The 24,851-nt window shown below is 38.3% G+C and overlaps 2 protein-coding genes across 52 annotated transcripts in view; one reads left to right on the plus strand and one right to left on the minus strand.

Annotated features, from left to right (window-relative positions):
• The window catches only part of shot (dystonin-like protein short stop), a 536,542-nt gene extending 530,109 nt beyond the window's left edge, over positions 1-6,433 (plus strand). For 27 of the 50 annotated variants that reach the window (XM_067119440.1, XM_067119430.1, XM_067119416.1 and 24 more), the window contains 6 exons: positions 175-222; positions 1,280-1,324; positions 2,483-2,536; positions 2,895-2,960; positions 3,519-3,572; positions 4,652-6,433. In XM_067119440.1, coding sequence (XP_066975541.1) covers positions 175-222; positions 1,280-1,324; positions 2,483-2,536; positions 2,895-2,960; positions 3,519-3,572; positions 4,652-4,784 — 400 coding nt within the window. In that variant the 3' untranslated portion in view covers positions 4,785-6,433. The remainder of the gene's footprint in view (positions 1-174; positions 223-1,279; positions 1,325-2,482; positions 2,537-2,894; positions 2,961-3,518; positions 3,573-4,651) is intronic. The other 23 variants (XM_067119421.1, XM_067119392.1, XM_067119406.1 and 20 more) reach the window with 11 other exon arrangements.
• A 13,978-nt stretch (positions 6,434-20,411) lies between these two features.
• Positions 20,412-24,851, minus strand: part of LOC136847653 (uncharacterized) — a 38,046-nt gene continuing 33,606 nt past the window's right edge. For both annotated transcript variants that reach the window (XM_067119444.1, XM_067119443.1), the window contains exon 3: positions 20,412-21,996. In XM_067119444.1, coding sequence (XP_066975545.1) covers positions 20,677-21,888 — 1,212 coding nt within the window. In that variant the 5' untranslated portion in view covers positions 21,889-21,996 and the 3' untranslated portion in view covers positions 20,412-20,676. The remainder of the gene's footprint in view (positions 21,997-24,851) is intronic.

Raw genomic sequence — 24,851 nt, forward strand, 5'->3', positions numbered from 1 at the left:
CTAAATCACTCGAAATTATGCACTCAAATTTGTTGTTGGTAGCATGAGGTGTTCCACTAAACTGCTGATTTCATCTTTCATTATAAAAATCGTATTTTTCACCAGTGCAGTCTTGTCAAATATTATGTTTCTAACATGTTCCTTGTTACTCTACTGAACACTTTTTTTCTCCAGGTTATATTCACCGACTTTGTCCAGTCGATTGAAAGAGGCAGGAATTAGGTAAATGAGTGTACGCATAGTGGCATGTTGCAGGAATAGTTTGATATGACACTTGTTTGGGAGGATGTCCCTTGTGTGATTTATCCTTTTTATTCATAATTTATTTATATTTTTTGAGTTTTCCACCAACCTCACCTCAGGTCCTGCTTTCTTTTTATTTTTTTATTTTCATTTCTTACTAAACCTTTACTGTAAGAGCTTCCAGTTCATGCATAAAGATGAAAAGCCTAGCATGATACAAACCTATTCCCACTAATAATATTTCTATCTTGTTACATATTAAGTACTCTTATTCATAAAATTTTAAGGTTCTATTAATCGGTTTCAGTAGACAGTGTGTTGATGGAATACTGTACCAAAACTAACAATACATTTATCATGTCGATAATCTAGACATATATAAGAAATTGAGAGGCTGCCTTGTTGATAAAAGTATAATACTTTGAAATTATTGTCATAGACATAATTTCAAATGATCCTAAAGCAGACATAGATCATTAGTACCAAAGCTTTCAAATTTAATGCGTAGCAGTTGAAATAGTTTTTAAGTTCAGTTAATTTTACTATTTGCAAGTGACAAGTATGTATTCCCTACCCAAAAAGGATTTTATTTTAATTACTAAGTGCTGCATCATAAATTTAGATGAGGATAATCGACATGTTTCATTTAGTGTGTTAAATTTATTAACCACATGTAGCCCTTAGTTTCTAGAATAATATGAGTTTGCATTCTGTGAAAAAAATCAAAGCATTAATGCATGTAATTATTTTTCTAGGTTCCTAATTCTAGATTTATCAATTGACACAAATGCAGAAGGGAAGCATATGCTTGGCTGTCACATGTCTAATGCTTTGGCTGTTTAAATAAAAGAAAAATGGACTTCAGATTGTGGCAAGAATGCACTTATCATTTGAGTTTGGAAATATCAGTGTGGCAGCTTACCAAATTTGCTGATATATAAGGTTGAACGATCATTGCTTTTATTATGATTTGCCAAGGTTTACCTTTGCTACTTAGTTTAGGATCTTCATTTTGACAAGGTCTTTCTCTCTCTAGGACCAAAATTCCGGTTCTTGTCCGTCCAGCCTCTGAGTGGGAACGGTAAATTGGTGTGGTGTTATGTGATGTTGTGTTGCTTGAGGCTAATTGGGAATATGATGGAAAATACTGTATACGATGCAAGGTTGAGCTTCAAATGTCAGCTTTTAATTTTGATTAACATTCTTCCTGAGATCTGCTACTCACAGCAATCTTGGACTAGTTCTCAGATATTTGCAACTTTGTTTTCCCCCATTTTGTGGGGGTGGGCTGTTGGAAAATGTTCATTTTTCATCATGTGGAAGATCTGGAGACAGAGGTCATAAGGCTGTGCATTTCCTTCAACCTTTCATCCATTTATGGTATCATTGTTTGTATATTACAGTTTTGTTGTGGAGAAGAATATTGAGGTTGCTGCTCTTTTATTGAAATTTTTGGAGGCTGTTGCATGGCTAATTTTATTTTGTTTGTTTTACAATGTTTTGTCTGTTCCCTTTTCTAAGTGAATTTATATGTCCAGGTTATGACTTGACTCAAGTCATTAGATAAAATGCTTTTGATATTAAGTAATTTTGCATATATGGATAGTATAGTTCTCGCTAGTTTAGTATGCAATGAGTTCAAAATGTGTCATGCACGAATCTAGTAATTTAGTAGCCGATAAGTCTTGCTGCAAAAGAGATTTTGTTTGATAAGTCTAGTTTTTGTTTTGAATGTGTGTCATTATCATAAAAAGTTCTTACGTTGTACCAAGTGTACATTTCTATTTTGATTTAAGCACTTTACTATGCACAGTTCTATTTTATTTTGAAGCTTTTGTTACTTTGGATACGTACATTTTATTAAAAATCTTTCAAATGTTTTGATTTTTGTAGAAAAGCCTTTTAGAAATTATTAAATTACATTATTAGATTTGTGTAGAAATTCAGTTTTGTAGATAAGTCCCATCAGAAATTATTTCATCAGTAGATTGGAGCCCTTAAGTAGTGTATTTTTAGCCCTGTCTATAGGGAGACTGATTAAAAGTTCAAAGTTACATGTCTTTTTAAGAACTTTTTAGTGAAATGACATTAATCATTAATCCTGCTTTATTTGAGAATGAAGAATCCTGAAATAGAAAAATGAAAATTAATTTTAGTGTGAAAGATAGACTCTGGAATCTGTTATAGATCCATCATACAGCATTACTTACGGTGATGGCTGTTTCTTTGTGACCCCCAGGACTAACCTATCTGGCTCAACTTCTAACCTGAATGTTGCGGGAACACCCCTCAGGTAAAACATTGCCCTCCTACCATGGCAGCTATGGATTTTGTTTTAGTTTTTTGTCTTGTGTTGCAGCACGTGCTAGTTGCATAAAAACAATAAGATGTATGCCAAGTTATGAGTTTTTTAAGGCACTTAATGCTTAGTTTTATAAAATACTCACCTTCATAGGACAATAATATGAGTTGAATTAATTTTGATGCAACAGATTTGTTTACCTCATTTATACATGTAATCTTATGTGTAGTTAATGCATATTGTTTAGATATATTTCAGCACATTACAGCTATGATGATACAATATAGTATTAACCAAGAGTTATGAAAATCAGTGGTGAAGGTACATAATACTTGAATGATTTCTACAGATCCCGGGCTTCATCTACAACTAGTCTTAACTCCAATCATTCCACAAGTAAAATCCCCACATTGAGGTAACTAACCTGGGTTAGATTGAAAGCATCTTAGCATGGGTGTTTATTGTTGCTGCAGTTATATTATTAGATAGATAACACAGATGAGTTATAAGTTTGAATATAGTCTAAAAAAATTTTTTTAGTTATTTTACTTACAGTACTATATTTGCATTTTACTGAAACTAATTTCTTCTGTCCTGATTAGTAACTTTTTTGTATTGTACTGCGCTGAATAGCAAGTGCCCTTTCTTTTTTTTTTTTCAATCCATTATATTACCTTATATTCACAGGATTAATATCAGCATGATTATATGCAAAAACAGTGGTTTTCATTTTTCAGTCACATTAATAAAAGTAATTTGCATGGTTGTTTACAGTACTTAGATTTAACAATTAAGTTATTTAGTTTTACTTTAATCAGTGCTTTTTTACAATCCCTCTTTTACTGTCTGGAGTTTTTTATTCTAAATAAGAAATTCTGAGAAAGTAAAGCTGAAGGATATTAATATCTTGATCTGCCACTATGTATATTTTTAACCGTAGTTTGAAAACTGTAATATTTAACAATTCTTACAGACAAAAAACGTCCGTCACACAAACCACCTCTTCCAAGACCTCCACAACATCAAGGTAAAAAATTCATTTGTGAAAACCAACTTTTAACTTTCAGCTCTCCTTGTGTATTATTAGTTGAACTCCACATCAATAATAATCCACAAACCTTTTCACAGGTATAGTTATTTAATATGAAACCCTCGAAAGAATTAATGTTTCAATGTACTTAGTAAATAATCCGTTTATGTATGCACTGTTTTTTAGGTACATGAAGAAAATATCAGTTTTCTGCATTCAGTCAATATTTGTTAATATTGTAAGTTCATTATGTTCTTGGTTTCCATAATATTGTATTCTTCATAAGTGATTTGATTTAGATCATTATTTGGATACCAGTCACTAGAACACTGCCAGTTTGTATTTTTTCAGGTATCCCAGAAGTGCGTTCTTCATCATTGTTGCATTTAGAAGTTAGAACCTCTGAAAAAGGAGGGTTAATTGAACAAGGAGGGCTGACTGTAATGTTTATTTCATCAGCATGTAGTGAATTATAAGTTAAATTACACACACAAAAGTTTGGTTGGAATGTTATGACCACAAGTGTTTAAAAGAGGAGTTCTCAATCAGTAGTAAGAAGTAGTAAGACATCAAATAAGTTTAATCAGCCTATAATATTTTAATTATTTGTAAAATACTAACACTGCAATTGAGGGAATAATTTTGTAAGAGATAATGAATCTTACAGAAATAATTTTGCATGTCTTGTATTAATGAATGTTACAGTATTAATGTAGGAAGTAATGAGGAGTCACATGCAATATCTTCTTGCCTACTAGAATTTTCCTGACACTGACATACAAAAGGAGTTTTCTGATACATTTACATGCCAAAATTATAGGTTTTATGATTCGCTAATTAATTTTTTTCTGGATCTGGGCATGAAAGTAATAAAGCAGCTTACATCATATGCTTTAATTTATGCTCTTGAAATCCTAATCCTTTTTATTTATGCCATGACTTTTCAGAACTTCCTAGTTCAGTTAAATGAAACTCCCCTCCCACGCGGGCCAGCATAAAGGGCATTCTTTTCTCTCATGTAATGGGTTACAATTAAGTTGTATTCAGTCTGTTCACAGAGCTTTTTTTCTCTGCAGGACTCGGAATCCTTCAGGTTCAAGCAGCGCCAGTGGAACTACTAGGATTGCTCGCAAATCATCTACTGCCTCTGACACCCCAACTGGAGCATCAAGAAAAACAGGAATTGTTGAACCAAGACGCAAGCTATAGAAAGACAGAAAGTTGATTAATAACATATTTTATTGAATGGTGCATCCAGAACGTATACAGTTCTTTGTACAAGAGGAAAGGAGTTGTGTACTACCAAGAACTTGTGATATGATAGAAGTGTATACTTGTGGTACATGACAAGTATAAACATATTTTGAAGAAAAAAAAAAAAAACTTTAAAGATGTTATAGTATTGATTAGATTTTTTCAGTCTTAATTGGTAGAAAATTTTTATGAGATTTCTTTATTGAAATCTACTTAATGAATTCCATGAATTATTCACCTGTGAACTAAATAACGCTATCATATGTGATAAATATGACAGGACAGGTCCTGTTGCCTGATGTGTGGTTGGCTGAATAGTATTGAACCATGCGAAGTTTCTAATATTGGTTAGTTAAGTAGAATATTTAATAGGAATTTACTTGTGGTTCATAATTTTCAGCCTGGTCACAAGTGATATATTTGTAGGGTAGTGAAAGCCCGTTATAAGGTTTCTCAGCCATTCCACTCAACATATCTTGCTTGCTGTTTAAATAGGTTGTTTATATATAAATTTTCCAAGACATGTTGCTTGAGAATACTGTAAGAATATGTGTCAAAGTAGTAAATCTCATACCCGATGACCATATTCTTGTTACGTTTAGTTACTTACAGTTTCGTACAATTTTTGAGCCAGCTATGTGATGGCCTAAGTACTAAGTTACAGTTCGCTGTACTGGTTCATATTTTAAGACTGTTCTCATACTGACCATTAACGCTTCATATCTAACTTGCATATGTGTGTATCACGCAAGCCTATATGGGGTCAAGAGGTTGCCATGCCAAACTGCCATGTTTTGCAAGGAGATTTCTAATTTGCAACTGGAGGTCAGCAGGAATTTAAATGGTGCTTCATAGTCATATAGAATTTTATTGTAAGTGAAAAAAAGGTATTTGTATTTAAAATTTTATAAAATAAACTTCTTTTTTTCTTATGTGTGCTACTAATAGTGCAAATGTGATGGGAACAGTGGTTTTAAGAGATAGTACATCAATCACAAAAGGTTCCTCTTGGATTAGGAAAGTGATAACATATGTACTATCTGACTTGCTCTACAGCTGATCTCATTACAAGTGGTGAAGGTGATATCATTCCTCATGATTCACAGACAGATCTTGTCACTTTATTGACAGGGATGATTAGATGAAGTGGCTCTGGGAAATTTAGGGACAACCAGCGTAGGTAGAGGAGATTATGGTTACAGGCTGGTTCTGGGGTACTGAAAGCAATCAACATCTTGCTTTATTTTTTCGGTCTTGTACCCGTGGTTTCCTCTACAAGTTTTGGTTGTGATGTCAGTCAAACTTTTCTTGTTTTTAACTAACATTTTTAATTAAACTTCTTACTGTTGTCCATGTTTTGTTGAAACGTTTGTATAAACCTTGCTTTTTCTGCTTTGTTATAAGTTGTAAATAATATATAACTAGATGCCCATTGACTTAACATGGGGCACAAATGTTTCATTGTAACAAAAAAATAAACCAGATGTACTAAAGTTCTTTTGGTTGAAAACTATGTACTTGACCAATCATCATAGAGTATTTTTTGTATTTATATTGCTAATAGTTAAACTAATGCTTCAATAATAAATAAGTAACAATAGAAAGTTTATCTTGTGACCTTATGTTCCATGAAATAATCATTAGCTGATAGGGCTGTATGTTTTTGCAGGATTGTACAGTATAAGGAGGTCTGGTTTAGTGTCCACAGCACGAGACAGGCAGTGAAGAGGATATAGATTATATATGGAGAAAAAGAGGGAAACTAAAGGCAGACCGCAAGGGTAGATGGGAGGAATGGAATCATAATTAACACAGAAAACTGAAAGGAGAAAGTACTTCAGAATAGTGAAGTGGCTGAGGAAAGATGGATACAATTTGAAAGGAGTGGAATATAGGAACTACGTAAAATTATCTTGAACACCTGAAGAGAATAAATATGAATTGGGACATTATGTATACAGAGGGAACAATAAAAGTGACATCTGAAAAAGTTGTATACAGAGGGAACAATAAAAGTGACATCTGAAAAAGTTGCAAGGTCTCTTAGGAAGACGAAAAATAAAAAGGTACTAGGACCATCAAAAATAAAGAGCAATGAGCTGCTAGAGAGCCAGTCAATGATGCTATGACCAGAATATATTATCACGAAAGGGACTGGACTGAACAGTAAGAAAAACTGATGACAGTTAAATGCAATGGAATTTGAGACTCGAGAGACGGTAAGACTAAACAGCTAAGTCCTAGTGAACCATTAAGGGACGTAAAAACCAAAGCGAAGGACCCAGAAACTGAAAGCCTTGGCACTGCCATATGAAACAAAGGCACATCCTTGCAGAAGGGTGAATAAGAATGTGGCAATACGGTCCCTCAGGTCTAATGATGTGAGTTTGTTTCCCTGCTCACTGACATGACATGCTCCATAGTCACTCCTTCCAGAAAGGAGATCAAGAAACTTGAGATGGCTGAGATCTGCAATTGGACTCCAACCTTCCCCAATATTCATGACAAGGAAGAGATAACTGTGTAACTCCATCTTCTCAAGTAATACAACCCTGGTGTCTATTTTCTTCAGCAAGGAGACCACTTCCTCATCTAGGACACATCACCTCACGACTGAAGGGGTGATGGGATTGACTCAGCAATGAGGTGCACCTACGGTGAGAAAGGGATAATTGTCGAAGAGAATCCCAAGGACTCAAGGTTCTCTGACCCAATGTCTTCCCAAGTGCTCACTAAACTCTGAAGACTAACCCCAACAGGAGAGATGCCCATAAGGGAAGGCAGATTTCTATCTCCCACCACCTCACTCTAATGAATTGAACTGAAATCCTTAAACACTAGACAGAAATGGCAATTTTGGACTGCTCATATGTAATGCAGCTTAACAATAAGGACCCCCTTTCTGGTTGGATAATGACTGCAGAGGTTGTGGAGCGATCTTGGATGCTGGCCAGAGGAAGACAAATGCTATTAATTAAGGGGATTATGAAAAGGAAGTCAGTGAGGACAGTGCACCCAAGTTGATGAAAATGGCTCTGGCAGTGGTAGAGGTCAGAGTCTCACCTAACTCCTGGACTAAATCCAGGAATAGGTCAGGATCCATGGTCAAGCATGGTCCTTAAATGCTGCATCCATCATCTCAACATTAACCAGCTGGAGAAGGCACAGTGAAAGTAAAGCACGAGCACATCCAAGGGTAAAAAATAAGTTAATGGATCCTAGCCACATCTTCCACCAAAGGCAAATTACCGGCTAACAGGGCGCTGGCACCAATAAAAACCCACACTCTTGCCAATCCAAAGGTTTAAGACTTTCCCTAGTGAACCACATGCCAGTGTCCATCTCCACTGCATATTACAGAACAGCCATGAGTTGAAGTTCGGCATCTGGTAACATTTCTAAAGGCTCTGATCTAGTAGAGCAAGGTGAAGAAGTGATCCCATAAGGTTACACTAACCTGTGCTGGAACCATGAGAAGCATAAGGTAGGTACTATTGTATGGCTACCACTGACTAAACCAAAGGAAGCTCCAAGGTCCAGGATCAAGACTCCTGATGGTCTCCCCTCGAAGCAATAACTAAGGCTTCACACAAATGCTGAGATGGGGATTTAGTCTTAATAATATTAACGATCCAGTTGATGATTTCTATGAACTAAGTGCTGTCTTGAATCAAAAGATCAATTTACATACTGTGCATGGCTGTTGCAAAGAGCACTAATGCTCTCTACATGAAGGGCATTTTAAATGTAGGTCCTTTTCTAAAACCATAAAGAAGCTCAACCACAACCTCTACAGCTTCACTTGTATGCTGTGGCATGATGAATTCACTATTAAAATTTCCAATAAATACACAAACATAAGGAATGGAAATTTATAAACACAATGAAAATTAAAAATAAATTCCCATTAATGCTGCAATACAGGACGAAAAACTTTGTTCACTGAGGGAAGCAGCACTAAGAAAAGAAAACAGAAAACCAAAGGGTAACCCCTCACTATTGAACTTTGCTATTTTGATGACATCAAACAACAATCTATTCACAACCCTTGTGATTCTGATGACTATGAAAAATTTTAATTAATTTCTTGTCATTTTGAATTTTTTCAATTTTTTAACACTACAGCAACGTAAATATATTCAGTTTATTAAAATTACAACAAAACCAGCTTCATAAAAGAAATTCACAGCAAGCAATGGAAGAAAACTGATCACAAGGTGTGCTTTGCTACATATGCATTTTGGGACAATGAAAATCTCAAATGGATTATCCTGAAAAAAAATATATACAGTATAATAAAAAATAAGCTGATACTGAAAAATTACTATGAAATATTACTAGAGGAATTCCATGACTTGATAACAATTAATCTTAAAAAAGAAATGATGAGCAATCAATTCCCAGAATCATACTCGATAAACAAACTCTCCTTACAGTGGATTATGGCGGGGAGTGACTTCATAGTCCCACATGGCATAGAAAAGTAATATTGTAATACATGACAAAATTCACAAATAACTATAAAACACCATCCAAATGGAGCAAAGGTAGGAGTGACTTCATGGTCCCACATGGCATAGAAAAGTAATATTGTAATACATGACAAAATTCACAAATCACTATAAAACACCATCCAAATGGAGCAAAGGTAGGAGTGACTTCATGGTCCCACATGGCATAGAAAAGTAATATTGTAATACATGACAAAATTCACAAATCACTATAAAACACCATCCAAATGGAGCAAAGGTAACAAGTGAATAAAACAAAATGGCACATAACACAAAACAGAGAAGATCCTATTCTTGGTAAAGCAGTTCAGAACCTGGTTGCATACAACAGTCCCACACAGCAGAATGATGCTCTGTGGGACAGTGGAGTACAGCCTAAGTATGGACAGTGGAGACTTTCAAGATTTATCATGCTGGTGCACAGCATAAGATTCTTATGATTAACAGGTTCATAAGAACAAATACTGATGGAACATTACTACAGTATAAGAATACTGTAGAATGTGCTGGAGGTAAGGCTGAAAAAACTATAAAAACAAAGGGTATTATCAGTTTGGCTTCATGCCAGAGAAATCAACAGCAGCAGTCTTTATAATGAGGTGCCTAAAGAAGTAGCTCATGTAGGGCGTAGTGCCATCAGTACACCTCATGTGGTGCACTGTAGTTACCCGAGGTTCTTTGCAGCATCCCTTCGTCCCCTGGCCGCAACGCCTTTCATTCCTTTTTCAGTACTATACCTCTGTTCGTGTTCTCTTCCATCTTACTTACCACCCTCTCCTTACAATTATTTCATAGCGCAACTGCAAGGTCTTCCTTCTGTTACACCTTTAAAACCTACTCTCAATTTCCCTTTCAGCCCTAAATGACCTCACAGGTCCCAGTGCTTGGCCTGTGGCCATAATTCTATATTATTCCATTTCACTTCATTCCTAAGAAGTACCAAATGAAAATGGAATGGAATATGAAATTTAGGCCAAAGACCAAGCACTAGGGACTATGAGGCCATTCAGCACTGAAAGGTTAACTTAGAGTAAGAAGGTTTTAAAAGTGTAACAGGAGGAAAACCTCAGAGTTGCACTGATTACTTGCTTTCTCACTTACTTCATAATTCATGCAATCCCATTCAGCATGGAATTCTTCTGAGGCTGCTCAACTTCCTAAAGTTTAAGTCATTCAGTGCCATTGTAGACTTGAGCCCATCCTTATGAGTGTTTTGTTATGCCATAAGTCTAGAATTTGGAACCTCTTAGCATCCACTTTAAGCACGTTATGCTGATTACTAATATTTTTATTGTTGTTACGTTGTTACTGTAGCGTGTACAGTCGACTCCCTGTACATTGCGGCTCAGCATTCGCGGCTTCAGTAAGTCGTGGATTTTTCTGCTGAACCTCTCTCCAATATATCACAGAAAATTCACTAATTCGCAGATTTTTTCGTAGAGCAATATTTTCTAATTACTGTATTTTCATTTTATTTTTCATGACTAAACATACATTTTTTGTGATAAAAAAATTATTTACAGTACAGTATTCACTAATTACTGTATTTTCATTTTATTTACGTCACTAAATATAAATTTTTGTGTACAAAAATGATTTACAGTACTAGTTTTCAAATATTAATATTAAGATTACATAGTTAGTTATAAATGATTTGTTTAACCAGACCTCTGAACAATGAGTGATGAATGTTGACTGAAGATGATGATGAATTAGCTGTGCTGTCCAATGAATGATGATGAAGATATGACTGCACAGCAAAGCAGAGGAGTTAAATTCTCCTTGGGGGGTGCCTCTTTCCCTTCTTCAGGCACTTCGTCCACTAACTGCACTTCTTCAGGAGCTTGGGAGGCTTTGGAGGGTCCTTCTTCATGGTGATGGACAGCTGCTGTTGCTGCTTCTTCATGTCTTTCTCTAACACAAGGTAGGCTTTAGAAATGATGGAAACATTTCCAACCTACTACACTGTTTTAACCAGTCAATTTCATGGACCCCTACTCACTCTCCAAGATGGAACTTGGCTTTGGTGCTGTGAAGTCTTACTAGGCCTCCTTATGAACCACTGTAAGACACTGCCTCCCTGGATTTGACCTTCACCTGCTCTCAAGTATGTCAGTGAGCTTAATGCCATTTGAGAAAAGTCCTTCATTCCAGCAGTTGGTCTTTGGTGGCAAAGACACTGTCTTCTAATAAAAGTGGCTTGTTCTTTAACTCTTTACCATTCCTGCCTTACCCTCCTCTTGCAAGCACAGTCTTGTGTGTTTTGTGAAAGCATCCTGTTGCTAAGACCTACACAATATTTCCTATTGGCCTCTGCATGTTTGTTCATGGGATTATTTAGATGTTTCACAGGCAGACCTCTCACGACTCATGATCAAGGCCCACAAGGTTTGAACACTATCTTCCTTCTGGCTATTGAGTATAACCTGAAACTTTGTTTTCCTTAAAGCAAGCAGGATCATTCATCCTCATCGTCTCAATGATTTTATCCCCTCATAATTTTGACAAAATGGAGGAAAAGTGTTTCCTGGACTACCAGCCATAATGCCTCGTATACCTAGCGAGTATACTACCTTGGGTTGTCTTCCACTGCATATCCATTCTTAGTACTGTATTTCCAACATATTGTATTTGTAAAAATAAAATGATGCATTGGTCAAAACAAAATTAACAATCCCTCACTGACTTTTTAAAATGCAATAAAAATAGTGTGCAGGTGATTTTTAAATTACCATTTCTAAATGAGAGAGAGAGAGAGATACATACAAGGCATAATCAGTAAGTTAGGCAATACTGTACTGATTACAAATCTTACCTTGGAGGTTAAATGAGTAGGGAAGGGTACTCTCAATTCAGTCTTTAAAATGGTGGTCTTCTCCTACAAAGAGAAAACAACACTAAGCATTATATACCTTTTTAAGAGAATATGCTAGTGCTTCTTCAAAATGTACTTTATATACAACATATAACAAAGATATGAAAATACAATAATAAATTGCAGTTACAAATTTTTTTTATAATAAGTTTTGACATAAGAAAATTAAAAATTGTTGAAGCAATTTGTATTTTTCCTAGATATACAAACCAAAGCCTTTTCTATTATGAGTATCTTTCAGCAAAAGCTGCAGTGTGTGGAATCTTAGTAATGTGGTAGTTGACTGGTGGAGATGGGGAGTGAGAGGGGTATTTGGGCTTCTCCAATGATGACAGATGACCCTGGACCATGTGCCACAGCTGAGCAGGTTGTTCCTGTTGCCACAGGAGCTGAACTGCTGCCTCCCTGAGACTGTTCAGAGGAGAGCCCACTGAGTAGGCTCTTAATGCTACAGAGTCCCAGAGCATACCCAGATATTGTATCTGCTAGTTGGGGATGAGATTGGATTTCTGCAACTGATCATGATTCCCAGATCGAGACAAAACCCCAACGAACAATCCATCCTGAAGGAGGCATCCCTCTAAAGGAAGCCAAGACTAAGCCTTTGAATGGATTCAAGCCGAGATTGGTGAATACTAGAGTACAATACTGTAATCACCTGAGGGGCAGTTGCCAGTCCAAAGCACAGGACTTTGAAATGGAACACTACAGACAGAGCAGAGGAGCTTCAAAGACTCCTGATGAATGGGTACTTGAAAGCATGCATCCTGCAGGTCTATCAAAAGCATGAAATCGCCCTCTTTGATGGAATCGATCATGAAGAGAGTCAGCAGAACTTACTCACACAATGCCAGGAGTTGACCACTGGTCTCCAACATCTGGTTGCCTTCTCTACAAGGAAAAGCCAGCTGTAAGGGTCTGGAGACCAACGATCTACAACTTTTACACACCTGTCTCCATCATCTTTTCCACCTCCACCAACAAGGCCTGAGATTGCCAAAAATCTGGAGAGTAAGTTATTAACAGTATAAGTATGAGGAAGGGTTGGACAAACATCTTTGAACAGAAGCCTGTATCTGTCCATGAGGGCCAATATGACCCATATTGCTCTATGAAAAAATTCGCTAACTGGTGAAAGTTCTTGGGTAAAATGGAAAGACAAGTTCCACAAAAATCCATGACAAAGTGAAGAGTGAAAAAGTGAAGCACATAAAAGTGGGGGTCCACTGTATTATATACAGTACATCCTTTTCTATGTTGTGTTGTCGACAAATTATATTAATGAACAATATCTGCCTGTGGCCGTCTACTTTACATTTACCATACGGTGTTTAGTACTGGATGATTCTTATTTGTTTCCTGAGAAAATTATTCCAGCTGTGATCATAGGACTATGGGCTTTCTAATTCTCATACAATATTTCGATGTCTCCCCAGTAACATGAGGCACCTCCACTGAACTGTGTTGGCAATCTTCTCTGGCAAAATGTTTTAAAGGAAATTAAAAGCCATGCTTACAGCATCAGGAGATGAAATTGCTTCCCCATAAGTCCCAGGCTTATCTGTATCTCTGTAACAATAATCTACAGACAATCTTGCCATACTAGATAAGACTAAGTCAGTGCCATAATCCTTTACTGTAGATATTCTAGCTAGTGCCAGTCCCTTTCAGGATATCTTCTGTTAGAATCTTTTTCGCAGCCCTCTTGATCAAGCTCGTTTTTTTCATCTACTTGATCTAGGTTAGGCTTCCTTTTGTCTCCCTTTATGACAGCACGTTCAACTTCTTGAGAATCTAAAACTTTAGGACTTGATGGAGTATACAATGAACACTTGTCATAATAAATATACTCAGATTCTTTTCTTTCCTCTGGGAATTTCTTGTTAATTTCATACATCTTATCTTTCTGACATCATTTTCATCTGGGTAGTACACAAGGTAAGCTGGGCTTTCTGTGTCATAACCTAAGAATATCCCCTGCTCACTGTGGACATCCAACTTCTTATTTTGAACATATCCATAGCACACAGCACGAAACACATGCACATTGCTTAAGTTTGGTCTTAGCTTAGTCATCCTCTCATATGGTGTTTTACCAGTTCTTGAATTATAACACCTGTGAGGTTCAAGAAATGTCAGGAGTGAAAGACTGATTCTTTATTATTCTCGATGGCGTTTATAAAACAAAAAGCGGACGGAAAGATAGTGGGCGACCCAAGGCCACCCGCTGCGTCCATAGAGAATTTGTGTTTTCTGGCAAGCATAAAAATACATACAATATTCATTACATGGCATATAAAAAAGGTAGATATATATATCGGTGGAAAGGCCGTACAATGATACATAAGATGAGGTACATAAAGCATCTGAAATAAAGACAGGTAAAATACATGACATGATTAATGAACATCTGAAAGGAGAAACACAAGGAAGGGGAGGCACGAATTGTCACCCTTACAAATACTCCCCCCATCCCAAACAATAATTAGAGGAGCAATTATTGGATGAAAAATATTAATCATGGAGGCGCTGGGGCAGTCGGAGTGGGCCCCTGCTTCTGGAGAACTGTGGGCATGGGGTGGAGCTGACACCTGGGGTTGGCTGGATGAATTTCCTGGGCCGCCCCGGGCCCCACCTTGGTGGGGAAGCAGGTGGGTCTGCAGGCAGGTATTGCAGGGGCACTCTGGGGCGCCTGCCTACTTCTTCGCAAACTTCGCCATCCAACAGGAATGCGGGTTTCAGTCTCTCGATGGTGATCAAGTCCTCCCGCCTGTGGATGTCGAGGAGGAATGCTTTGCTGGCCCGCCTGATGACTCGGTGGGGCCCCCTGTAGGTCCTGGTTAAGGGTGGGCGGTGGGCGTCCACCCTGACAAAGACGTAGGCGCAGGAGTGTAAGGCGGGTGGGCTGTAGGTGATGGTTCTGTCAGTGAAGGTCTTGTGGCAGGGCACAAACTTTTGTGCGAGTTCCCTCAACCTCGGGAGGGGGGTGTTGCCGCCGACGGCGGGAAGAATTCTCTGGGTACGGCCAGTGTTTCCCCGTAGACTTTCTCAGCAGGGGAAGCGTCGCCATTTGCTTTCGGTGCAGTGCGGAGACCCAGCAGGACCCAGGGCAGCTGTTCCTTCCACCTCTCGTCAGTGCAGCGTGCCATGAGAGCTGCTTTAAGAGAGTGGTGCGCCCTCTCAACCATGCCGTTCACTGCGGGGTTGTATGCCGTTGTGCTATGTAGAGTTGTACCCATCAGGCGTGCCAAGGAGACCCAAAGCTCTGACAGGAAGGCAGGTCCCCCTGTTGAGGAGGCGTTGTCTGGCTACATTGACTAGAAGTCCATGGTGCACTAAGAAGTCCATGCCCAGCAGAGGGAACTTAACATCTGCTATGACGAAAGGCCAGTGGTATCTGCGCCCCAGGATTGAGGTAGCCCGGGTCATTGTGCCATAAGTGCAGACGGGAGTTCCGTTTGCTGCTATGAGGGTGGGTACTGAGTCAGGTATTTTTTTTAAACATTCCCTGGATGGCGGGAAAACCGACTGCATTGCCCCCATATCAACCAGCAGGCGGTGTTTGGAAATCTTGTCCGTGATGAAAAACCCTGCTGGGCAGGGGGAATTGGGTTTCACGGCCACAGCTGTTACTTGTGGCCACCTTTGTTGTTTTTTGTGAAAGAACACGGAGGCTTGCAGGTTCTGGTGTTGGTCCCAAACTTTCTATGGTAGAAACACCACGCTGGGTTTGGCTATGTCTTGTGCTCTCTGAGTGGCGGTCTCTTCTTATAAACGGCATTGATGTCTCTGTCTTCGTCGCCGTCTTCTTACGACAGGTTGCAGGCTCCCAGGCGGCAGCTGCAAGGGCGGTGGCAGGTGTCTAGGCCTTGGTAGCCTCATATAGTTTCTGGGCGTTGTCTACTAAGGTATCCATGTCCAGGTTTTCTGCATCCCTTATCTGGCACCAAACTTCCTGCGGGAGGCACCAAAGAAAAATTGCTTTTGTTGGGTCTATTGTCCTTTTCCTCCCATTCTCATTGCGACCTGGGAGTGTTATCAGCCCCCGCAGCTGGTGCCAGGCTTCCCTGGGTGATGCATCTCCGAGGGGCTGGGATAACAGGTAGAATGCGAGCTGCGCTCTCTTGGACACAGGCATGGAGTAGGAATTCAGCAGTTTGTTCTTTAAGTCCGTGTATAGGACTTTGTCCGGTTGCGCGTCCAGCCAGGGGGAAGATTCTGTTGAATACTTGGTTATTTTTCGTTAGACTCCAGCCACCTCCCGCTTTATAATTTATATTTTTCTTGGGTAAATCACATCAAAACAAAAAATTTCTTCTCAATACATAACCTTCGCAAATGCCTAATAGCAGAGAAAAATAAGGACTTGAAAGGTAAGACAATACCAGCTCCCCCCCCCCTCCATAACTAATACGGCAAAATTGTAACCAGTAAACACCCCTAGTTTACGTTAGGTTGGTATTTTTAGGTTCTTTTACTACCTTATTTCCTGGCCATTTTTGCATGAAAAATCCAAAATGGTTTTTCATGCAAAAATGGCTTGCTGGCACCTTTGGAAATGGCTGGCTGGAGTCTTCCGAAAAATTACCGAATACTTCTTCTGGGAGTGACGTCATGATTATGTCTGATTTTGTAGCATCGTCCGAGATGTGCGCCATACAAAAATGCGCGTCTGCGCGCCAGAACCATGATGCCTTGTTTTGCAACGAGAACGGGAGAAGTTTGACTGTGTCTGGCTTTGTTGGTGAGAGAGGCGTGCAGACGATGCTCGCAGGTTTGCAATGAGGTTCTACTTCTGACATCTTTACTTCTCACGCACCGAAACGCGGGAAAATGCGCTGTATTGAGTCTGTTAATGGTATTGATTTGTTCGAGAGGTCAAACAGTATGTACGAGCCTGCCAAGAATCATTATAAATGCGGATAAGGCGCGAAGCGCCGTTCCACCACCCCCTTGCGGTTAAGGGATGTTAGGCTACATTACACTAGCCTACATTGCCTGACTATGGCTTGCTAGGTTTGCCATGATTTACCTCATTTTATTCATTAATTCAAATGCTGTTTTGTGTCGATGGTGATTTACCCCACCCAAAAACCCCCCATTCCCAAAGGGTCCCCAACCTTGTTGGATGTAGTAGGGGTGTATAAGCTAGTAACTCAAAAACAACTCATTTCCCTTGTATTACTATCAAAACCATTCAGAACACATTAACACACACATGAAAATACATAATTACTTTAGAAAAATGGAGCTGGAACTGTTGTAAGAATTTACCTTAGGTTTGTATAGTTCCTTTTTATAATAGGTTTCCTTTGCCAATCTCATCTTGAACGTATGCGCAAAACCCTGTATTCCCAAAGGGTCCCCAACCATCCTGTTTATTTATGAGGTTAATAATACTTGACCGTCAATAAAACACCACCTTCTTCATCAGCAGCACAAGTATAGGAAAACTCAATTTCCAAGGTGCAGAGCTCTTCTATAGTTTACCCCTAATTCACTGTCTTACGTAAAGTCAAGATCAGGTCACAGATTAATCAAATATTTATTGAATCATGGAAAACAATGAAAAAATGAGCAGTTTATTTACTTACAGAAGCAGGATTGTAAAAAAAAAAAAAAAAAAAAAAGGAATGAAGGGGGAACGTAAACAAAAACATGTCTCAGGGGATACGGACATATAGAATTTTGATAAAATCGTAAATCTCTGCTTGTCTCAGGGGATAGGGACCTATTGAATTTTGATAAAATCGTAAATCTCTGCTTCTGTAAGCAGATAAACTGCTTTTTTTTTTTTTAGATCTATCAAAGAGTGGCTGCTGAAGAGCAAGAGGCCCTGCCAGGTTCTTACCTACTTCCTGCTTCCTAAGCGTTCAACCCAAACTTCGCAAACACTTGCTGGAACACACTTGAATTATCCCCGTGAGGTCTGCAGAAGGGCTTTATGTTCCCAGAGCTTTAATCTTTTTTTTATATATTTTTTACAATCTGTAAGCAGATAAACTACTCAATTTTTTTAGCAAACATACTTTTGTTTGCTGATCTGTCGAAAGAAAAAAATTGGAAATAGGAACGAAAACTTAAACTTTTCCTCATACATGCACGTTTACAAGTAAAATATAAATTTAATACTAAGTGACAACTTGAGAAAAATGCTTGCCCAGTACAAAAATAAAAAAAGTCGCACGTCTTTTGCTGCATACTGTACAAACGGCAAGCAATCCTTATCCTACTGTCAAGGATAAAGTGCCAGGCCTACCAGCAATGTTGTTGTTATTTACTCAGCACTAAAAAAAATGGTATTTCTAAACAAGAGCTATGCACGGGCTATTACCTTAGAAATGGATTTTTCCTATACTTTTAGTGTTGCTAATGAAGGAGGTGGTGGTGTTTATTGTCAGTCAGCTATTATTAACCTCAGATCTACCCAACATGGTTGGGAACCCCTTAGGGACACGGGGTTTGGGAAATGCTGGGAGAAAGAGAGGACTGCTATGTTGTTATGGAATGGTTCTGCTCATGCGTATGTTGTCAGGGGCTCATATGTTTAAGAAGGGATTGGATAAGGAATCCTATTGTTAAAGGAACTATACTAACCTACAGTACCCTAACCTAACCTAGCAGGCCGTGTTACTTAGTTGGGGGCTCTACCCTCCAGTGAAGGAAAATCCACTTTTTACTGAATGCTCCCCTATAACTGCGCATTCGCAATAACATTCCAGGATGGCCATCGCACAACTTGAGATTAATTACAGCCGACCGACAGAAAATAAAGGCCAATTCCCTAAGAAGCAACCAAAATACTATAGGAAAAATCAATTTCCAAAGTAATACCCGATGAGGTGCTCTTGCTTAGTTCTACCAAAAAGATTATGATTCGCACATCACCGGTTATCAGATACCAGTGCACTTGTTTCACTAACAATGACACCAACATTTCAGTTTTGTAGTTGCTACTTATACCACACCAAGTACATTATGATGCTCTGCTCTACCTTGTTTGAGATTGTCATTAGTTCATGAACCGTAGGCTATTTGTGACACACAAAAAAATACAAAATACAGTTTTGTATTGCAAAATAGTACAGAAACTAGAGGATAATTCGCAAACGATTACATACTCACCTAAGATGCAGAATAAAAATAAAATGAAACATGTTTACTCTCAAAGGACCCGTGTTTTGGCCTTACTAAAGTATAAGACTTTCAAAATTAGGGATAACCTTATGACTATGTTACTGTAATGTCACTCATTAAAGATGTTATGTCATTCATTAAACAATGTAATGTAACTGATTAAAAACAATTATAGTTTTGAACTTAGAAAATGTGTAGGTTGAGGGAATAAAAAATCCGTGCAAAGTTTTATTCTTTAATAAATATATTATAATAAATAATGTTTGTATAAATAAAGATGCTCCGTAAAAATGCGAAGTCCAATCTGTTCAAGAAAAGAAAACACGCCTTTTCCACAGTGATGGAAAACGTCTGCATCACGCACGCAAACAGTAATATCAAAAAAGAACCCGGTGGGACTGAAAATATGGAATGTTTCCTTGTTGCTTTTTGAAGCACAAACCATTGGACTAGCGAATGTTCCGAAGAAAGAGCTGATGCAAATGGAGTAGCTGTAATTTTTTAGTCAAATTTGCAGTGGATTGATAAAAAGCACAGCGAATGGTATATGGGGGTCTTTAAATCAGCCGTTCTTGCGCTGTGCATCCTTTTCAATACTGAGAATCTTTAATACTGTGTATAATGATTCCGAGATCTTCACAAAACGTGGTGTTCCCACTGACGTCAACCTATCTTTCTGTGTGTGTGTGTGTGTGTGTGTATAAAATTACTTCTCTAACTATTGAAATTATGACCTTGGGCATTATAAGTAGATTATTTGTTTGTCACTTGTCCACAAATGTTCTTATGAAAGGGAACATCCACGATCACTAACCGTTTTCATTTTTTTTTAATTTATGCTTACTGATTACATCATAACGTTCTTGTCGAGCTGAAGCACAATTGTGCCACACTGCCGAGCTTCAGCTATCCCTTGTGCTCTTTGCTGTGGAACAGGCTTCCTGGCAATTTGATACTGATGTGCAAGCACTACAGAGTTCCCAGCGCTAATTTAATGTGTCGCGCAGCTTTTCCATAATTCATACACTATTTTTCAATTATATTAGTTCACTCCCTGCACATGTATTATTACTACTACTTTCTAGTTAAAGTCAAAATACAGTATGTCTGGTCTTGATCTACTGGAATGCTTCCATGTAAAGGATACCGTTAACACATAACTATATATCTATTTGTTAAGTAAGCAGCAAACACTATTGAAAACGTTGAAGGAAATGCATTATGTATCTTTACGTGGTAAAAACTAAGGATAGTTTTATCACCAACTTATGCAATATTTTCCTAAACTATTCAAGGACTTTAGAAAAGAGAGTTCAGAACAGACTTAGTAAAACTCTTGTGATTCCAAAGAATCATTGTTAACAGCTTGTTTTGTAGCTGGTCTCTGATTGGCTGGGTGGATAGGGTTCGCTGGTCTCTGATGGGCGCCTGGGTTTGAGACTTGTTTAGTATTTCCTGTTTCTGCTTGAGGTTTCTTTCTCAAGAACACCTCTGCGCTCAAATCGTCCTTTACACCAACCCCATCTGGAAATTCTGATCTTCCCAAACCCCAGAAATTCATGAAATCTGCAAAGAAATTGGAGGTTTGGTTGTCCTCAGTGGTTGGATGTAATTCTTCAAAAACTGACTTGAGCCTTTCAGCTGCCTCTTTGACTGGCTTTGAACTCTGTATTTTTGAGGACATCTGATTGATAGTGGGCATATATACCATCCCAATCTCTGGCCACACGTCCGTTACTTCAAGATAAGGTGCTTCGAGACGGCGTGCCTCGAGATTCCAAATTGAAATGAAATACTGCTTAGCTTCTTTCAGTAGAGGGTCATCAACTGTTTCACTAACTCCAACCTGAGCAAGAGCATCTCGAAGTGCATTTGGAACTGAATCTTCTGAGTCAAACACTATGGGTTCCACGCCAGGTATGTTGCCCAACTGTTCAGCATCATTGTTTCCTTCACCTGCTGTTTTCTGATTAGTCGCCAAGACAGATATTGGTTCCATTCCGGCAACATGAAGGGCATCAGGTAAATTGCCTGTATGAATAGGGTTTCCAGGGGATGCTTGTTCACTACTTGGTTGAATGAAGTTTTGGAAAGATGGTAGAATAGTAGCTGCCTGTTCTACATCTGCAGTGTTCTCTGGCTGCTTTGATACAGTTCCAGATTCGCCTTGGGCTTTAACACCACTTGACTGAGGGAAGAATGGCTGTGTACCAGCTGCAGTTGCTACATTTGCAGCACCCTCTGTTTGCTCTGATGCAGTTCCAGATTCGCCTTGGGATTTAACACCAGTTGATTGAGGAATGAAAGGCTGTGTACCAGCTGAAGTATTTCCCCCTTTTTTATTGCTGGATTCTTTATTAGTACTGGGTTCCAAAGTTTCCTGACTCTTGACACCTGAAGGACTCTTAATTACTACAGGTGCTGATGTTACCTCCCCTGAATTGAAGGGATCAAACGTGGTGTCTTCATTTTCAGCACTGTTTGTCTGTTGTGTTCCTGAAACTTCAGCACTGTCCTGCTGTTGAGTTACACCCATCTCAGCGGAGTTAGCAGCAGGTCCAAGGGCAGTTGAAACTTCAACAGTGTTTTGCGAATCTTGACTCTTTACACCATCGGAATGGGCGCTCAAGAAAGGATCAGCAGGCTAGACAAAAAAAAAATATATGAAAGATATCATCAGTTATTAACACAATCGCAAAATTTATACAAATAAATATGATAATTACAATATATGCATACCAAATATTCAAGAGTATTTTTGCATCAGATATTAAATACTAACAATGGAGGAAGTCACACAAAGAAAAATTCACTAGTGCTGCACTTCCTGACCAGAGTATTGTTGTGTTGCGCAACTTGTTGGCAATCCTAGACTTTAAATTAACCAGACTTGTCTGTGGAAGTGTAATCATTTATCAATTAAGCATGCTTAGAGATCAAATGTCAGTTTATTATTCATGAATAACTACGGTTTCTTTATCACTGGAAAAAATTAAGGCTTGCATTCTTTTGAGAATGAATGTATTAGCGGAATCTCGGATAGTTTCAGAGTATTTACTTTCTTGGCCTCGTGTTTGTGTGTGTGTGTGTGTGCGTGTGTGTGTATGTATGTATATATATATATATATATATATATATATATATATATATATATATATATAAAATTTATATATATATAATGTATATACATAAATATATATATATATATATATATATATACATTATATATATATATATATATATATATATATATATATATATATATATATATATATAAAATTTATAATGTATATATAATGCATATACATAAATATATATATATATATATATATATATATATATATATATATATATATAATGTATATACATAAATATATATATACATTTATATATATATATATATATATATATATATATATATATATATATATATATATATATATATATATATACATACTGCAATGAGGGACACCTCTTTCCAAGCCAACTCTCATTTTAAGAAATCATTTTCAAAAGATGTAAAGTAAAATCATTTCATATCGCTGTCGACATTAACAGTCAGTCATAGAGAATTTGCTTCTCCTACCAAGCTCTTGTTATTCTTCCCTTAGTTTGTCTTTTCATTCCCTTCCTAGACCACGTGACTGCATTAAAAACCCTTCCAGGTCACTTCGCCGCCCTTGAAGACAAGCCTCGATTGTCTGATTGCCCCAGGCACTACTTAAGGGAGTTCCTGAGTCAGTGCCACAGGAGGTACTAATTCGGGACAGCTGGCCCGCACCCCAAAAGAGAAAGTTGGGCAATCACGTGACACGAAATCACCCATGCGGGTCCAGCATGTTGGCAAGTAGTCAACAAAGCGAACCATGAGGTCAAGGCGGCACAATAGAAAATGGAGGATTCCTGCAAGAATAGGAAATTAATCCGGGCGGAGGGATAAGAGGACCTACACATGAAGCCTCTCGTTAGAGACACACCCACTGCCCTTTGAGCTCTGTTCCCTAAGAGCCATCTCCCAAACCATGTGGCTGACTTCCAGTCCAGTATATTTCCAGTGCCAGTTCCCTTAATACCAACCCCCATCATCGGTGCATCTACGAGGACCCATCTCTCTGACACATGGTACAGTGCCAGGAATTCGAGTTCTAACAGTCATGTATTCCTCTTTCTTTTGCTATTCCATTTCCCATGTTTCCAACACAATTCACATACAGGCCTCGCTTAGTTATTATTTATGTGCATAAGTGAAATCAATAGTGTTATACCCAAGGATCCGTTGGCACCATCAGTGCATCCTTGAACCCTTAATTGCACTAATTTTGTCAGTCAATCGCATGCATTCACCATTGCAGACGGAGTTTCTCGCTGTGGATCCTTCTGCTTCGATTACGCTTTCATTGCCGTGGTAAACCTACTGCGAACTGACTCACGGTGCCCTTGAAGTGAAATACCTGTCATCCAGTTATCATCTGTTCATCTTAATTTAGTGCTCTGACAGGATCCCATTTACCTGTTCTACTTATTCCCATCTTCTGATTTGTGTTATTGTAAATATATGTGATTCTAGTTACCCTAAGAGTTTACCTAAAGCTCCCCTTTCTAGTGAAGCCCTCAGCTCATTTTTCTTTTGTCTATGTTCTACCAACCCAGGAGTTCAAGTCAGATTGCATCATCCCTTGTGGTAACTCCCCTTCCCAGGTTTAGAATATAAAAGTGACGACCCTTGCTCAAGATCTGTAGCCTGCAACATCACTGCAAGCCTAGCAAATAGCCCTGCTAAGCTCGATACAAGACGAGAAACAAACCTTTTACCATAGATCCCCTTAAATAAGAACATACAATCGAATGAAGGTACACAGTATTACTGCGATCAAGATCTGTAGCCTGCAACATCACTGCAAGCCTAGCAAATAGCCCTGCTAAGCTGGATACAAGACGAAAAACAAACCTTTTACCATAGATCCCCTTAAATAAGAACATACAATCGAATGAAGATACACAGTATTACTGCGATCATAAATCGTGACTGAATTTTTCTTTTATTAAATTTTCTCTAAGAATTAAAATCTCTGCGTGCATGCTGAACAAGTAATCTCACAGAGGGAAAGAGTATTGCCATTTCGAAACGCGAGTTTTGCCACTACCGCACGCTAGCAATTTCTGCATGACTTATATTGCTAGGTCTTAGCTAGGAAGTGAAGTGTTAGCAGTGAAAAAGGGAAAGTGCATTTATTTCCCCCACCATGTGCTCTGGACAATTTGCTGTCTGTTGTTTGGATAGGAAACACACCATCTGACAACTCAAATCAGGTACAATAGGTGATTCCGCTTCACCCCTCTCTCTCTCTTTCGTACATGCAGTAGCAAAAGCACTAAAATTTCTAATTAACCTCCTAAGAAATTCCATGTCCGCCCTTTGAAAACTTACATTCACAAAGTTCATTCATACGTGGCCACACGAGCCACTTTGCAAGTCTAAGAAGCATTTCATTTTGATTT

This window comes from Macrobrachium rosenbergii, chromosome 17 (assembly GCF_040412425.1).
Source record: "Macrobrachium rosenbergii isolate ZJJX-2024 chromosome 17, ASM4041242v1, whole genome shotgun sequence".
Lineage (NCBI taxonomy): Eukaryota > Metazoa > Arthropoda > Malacostraca > Decapoda > Palaemonidae > Macrobrachium > Macrobrachium rosenbergii.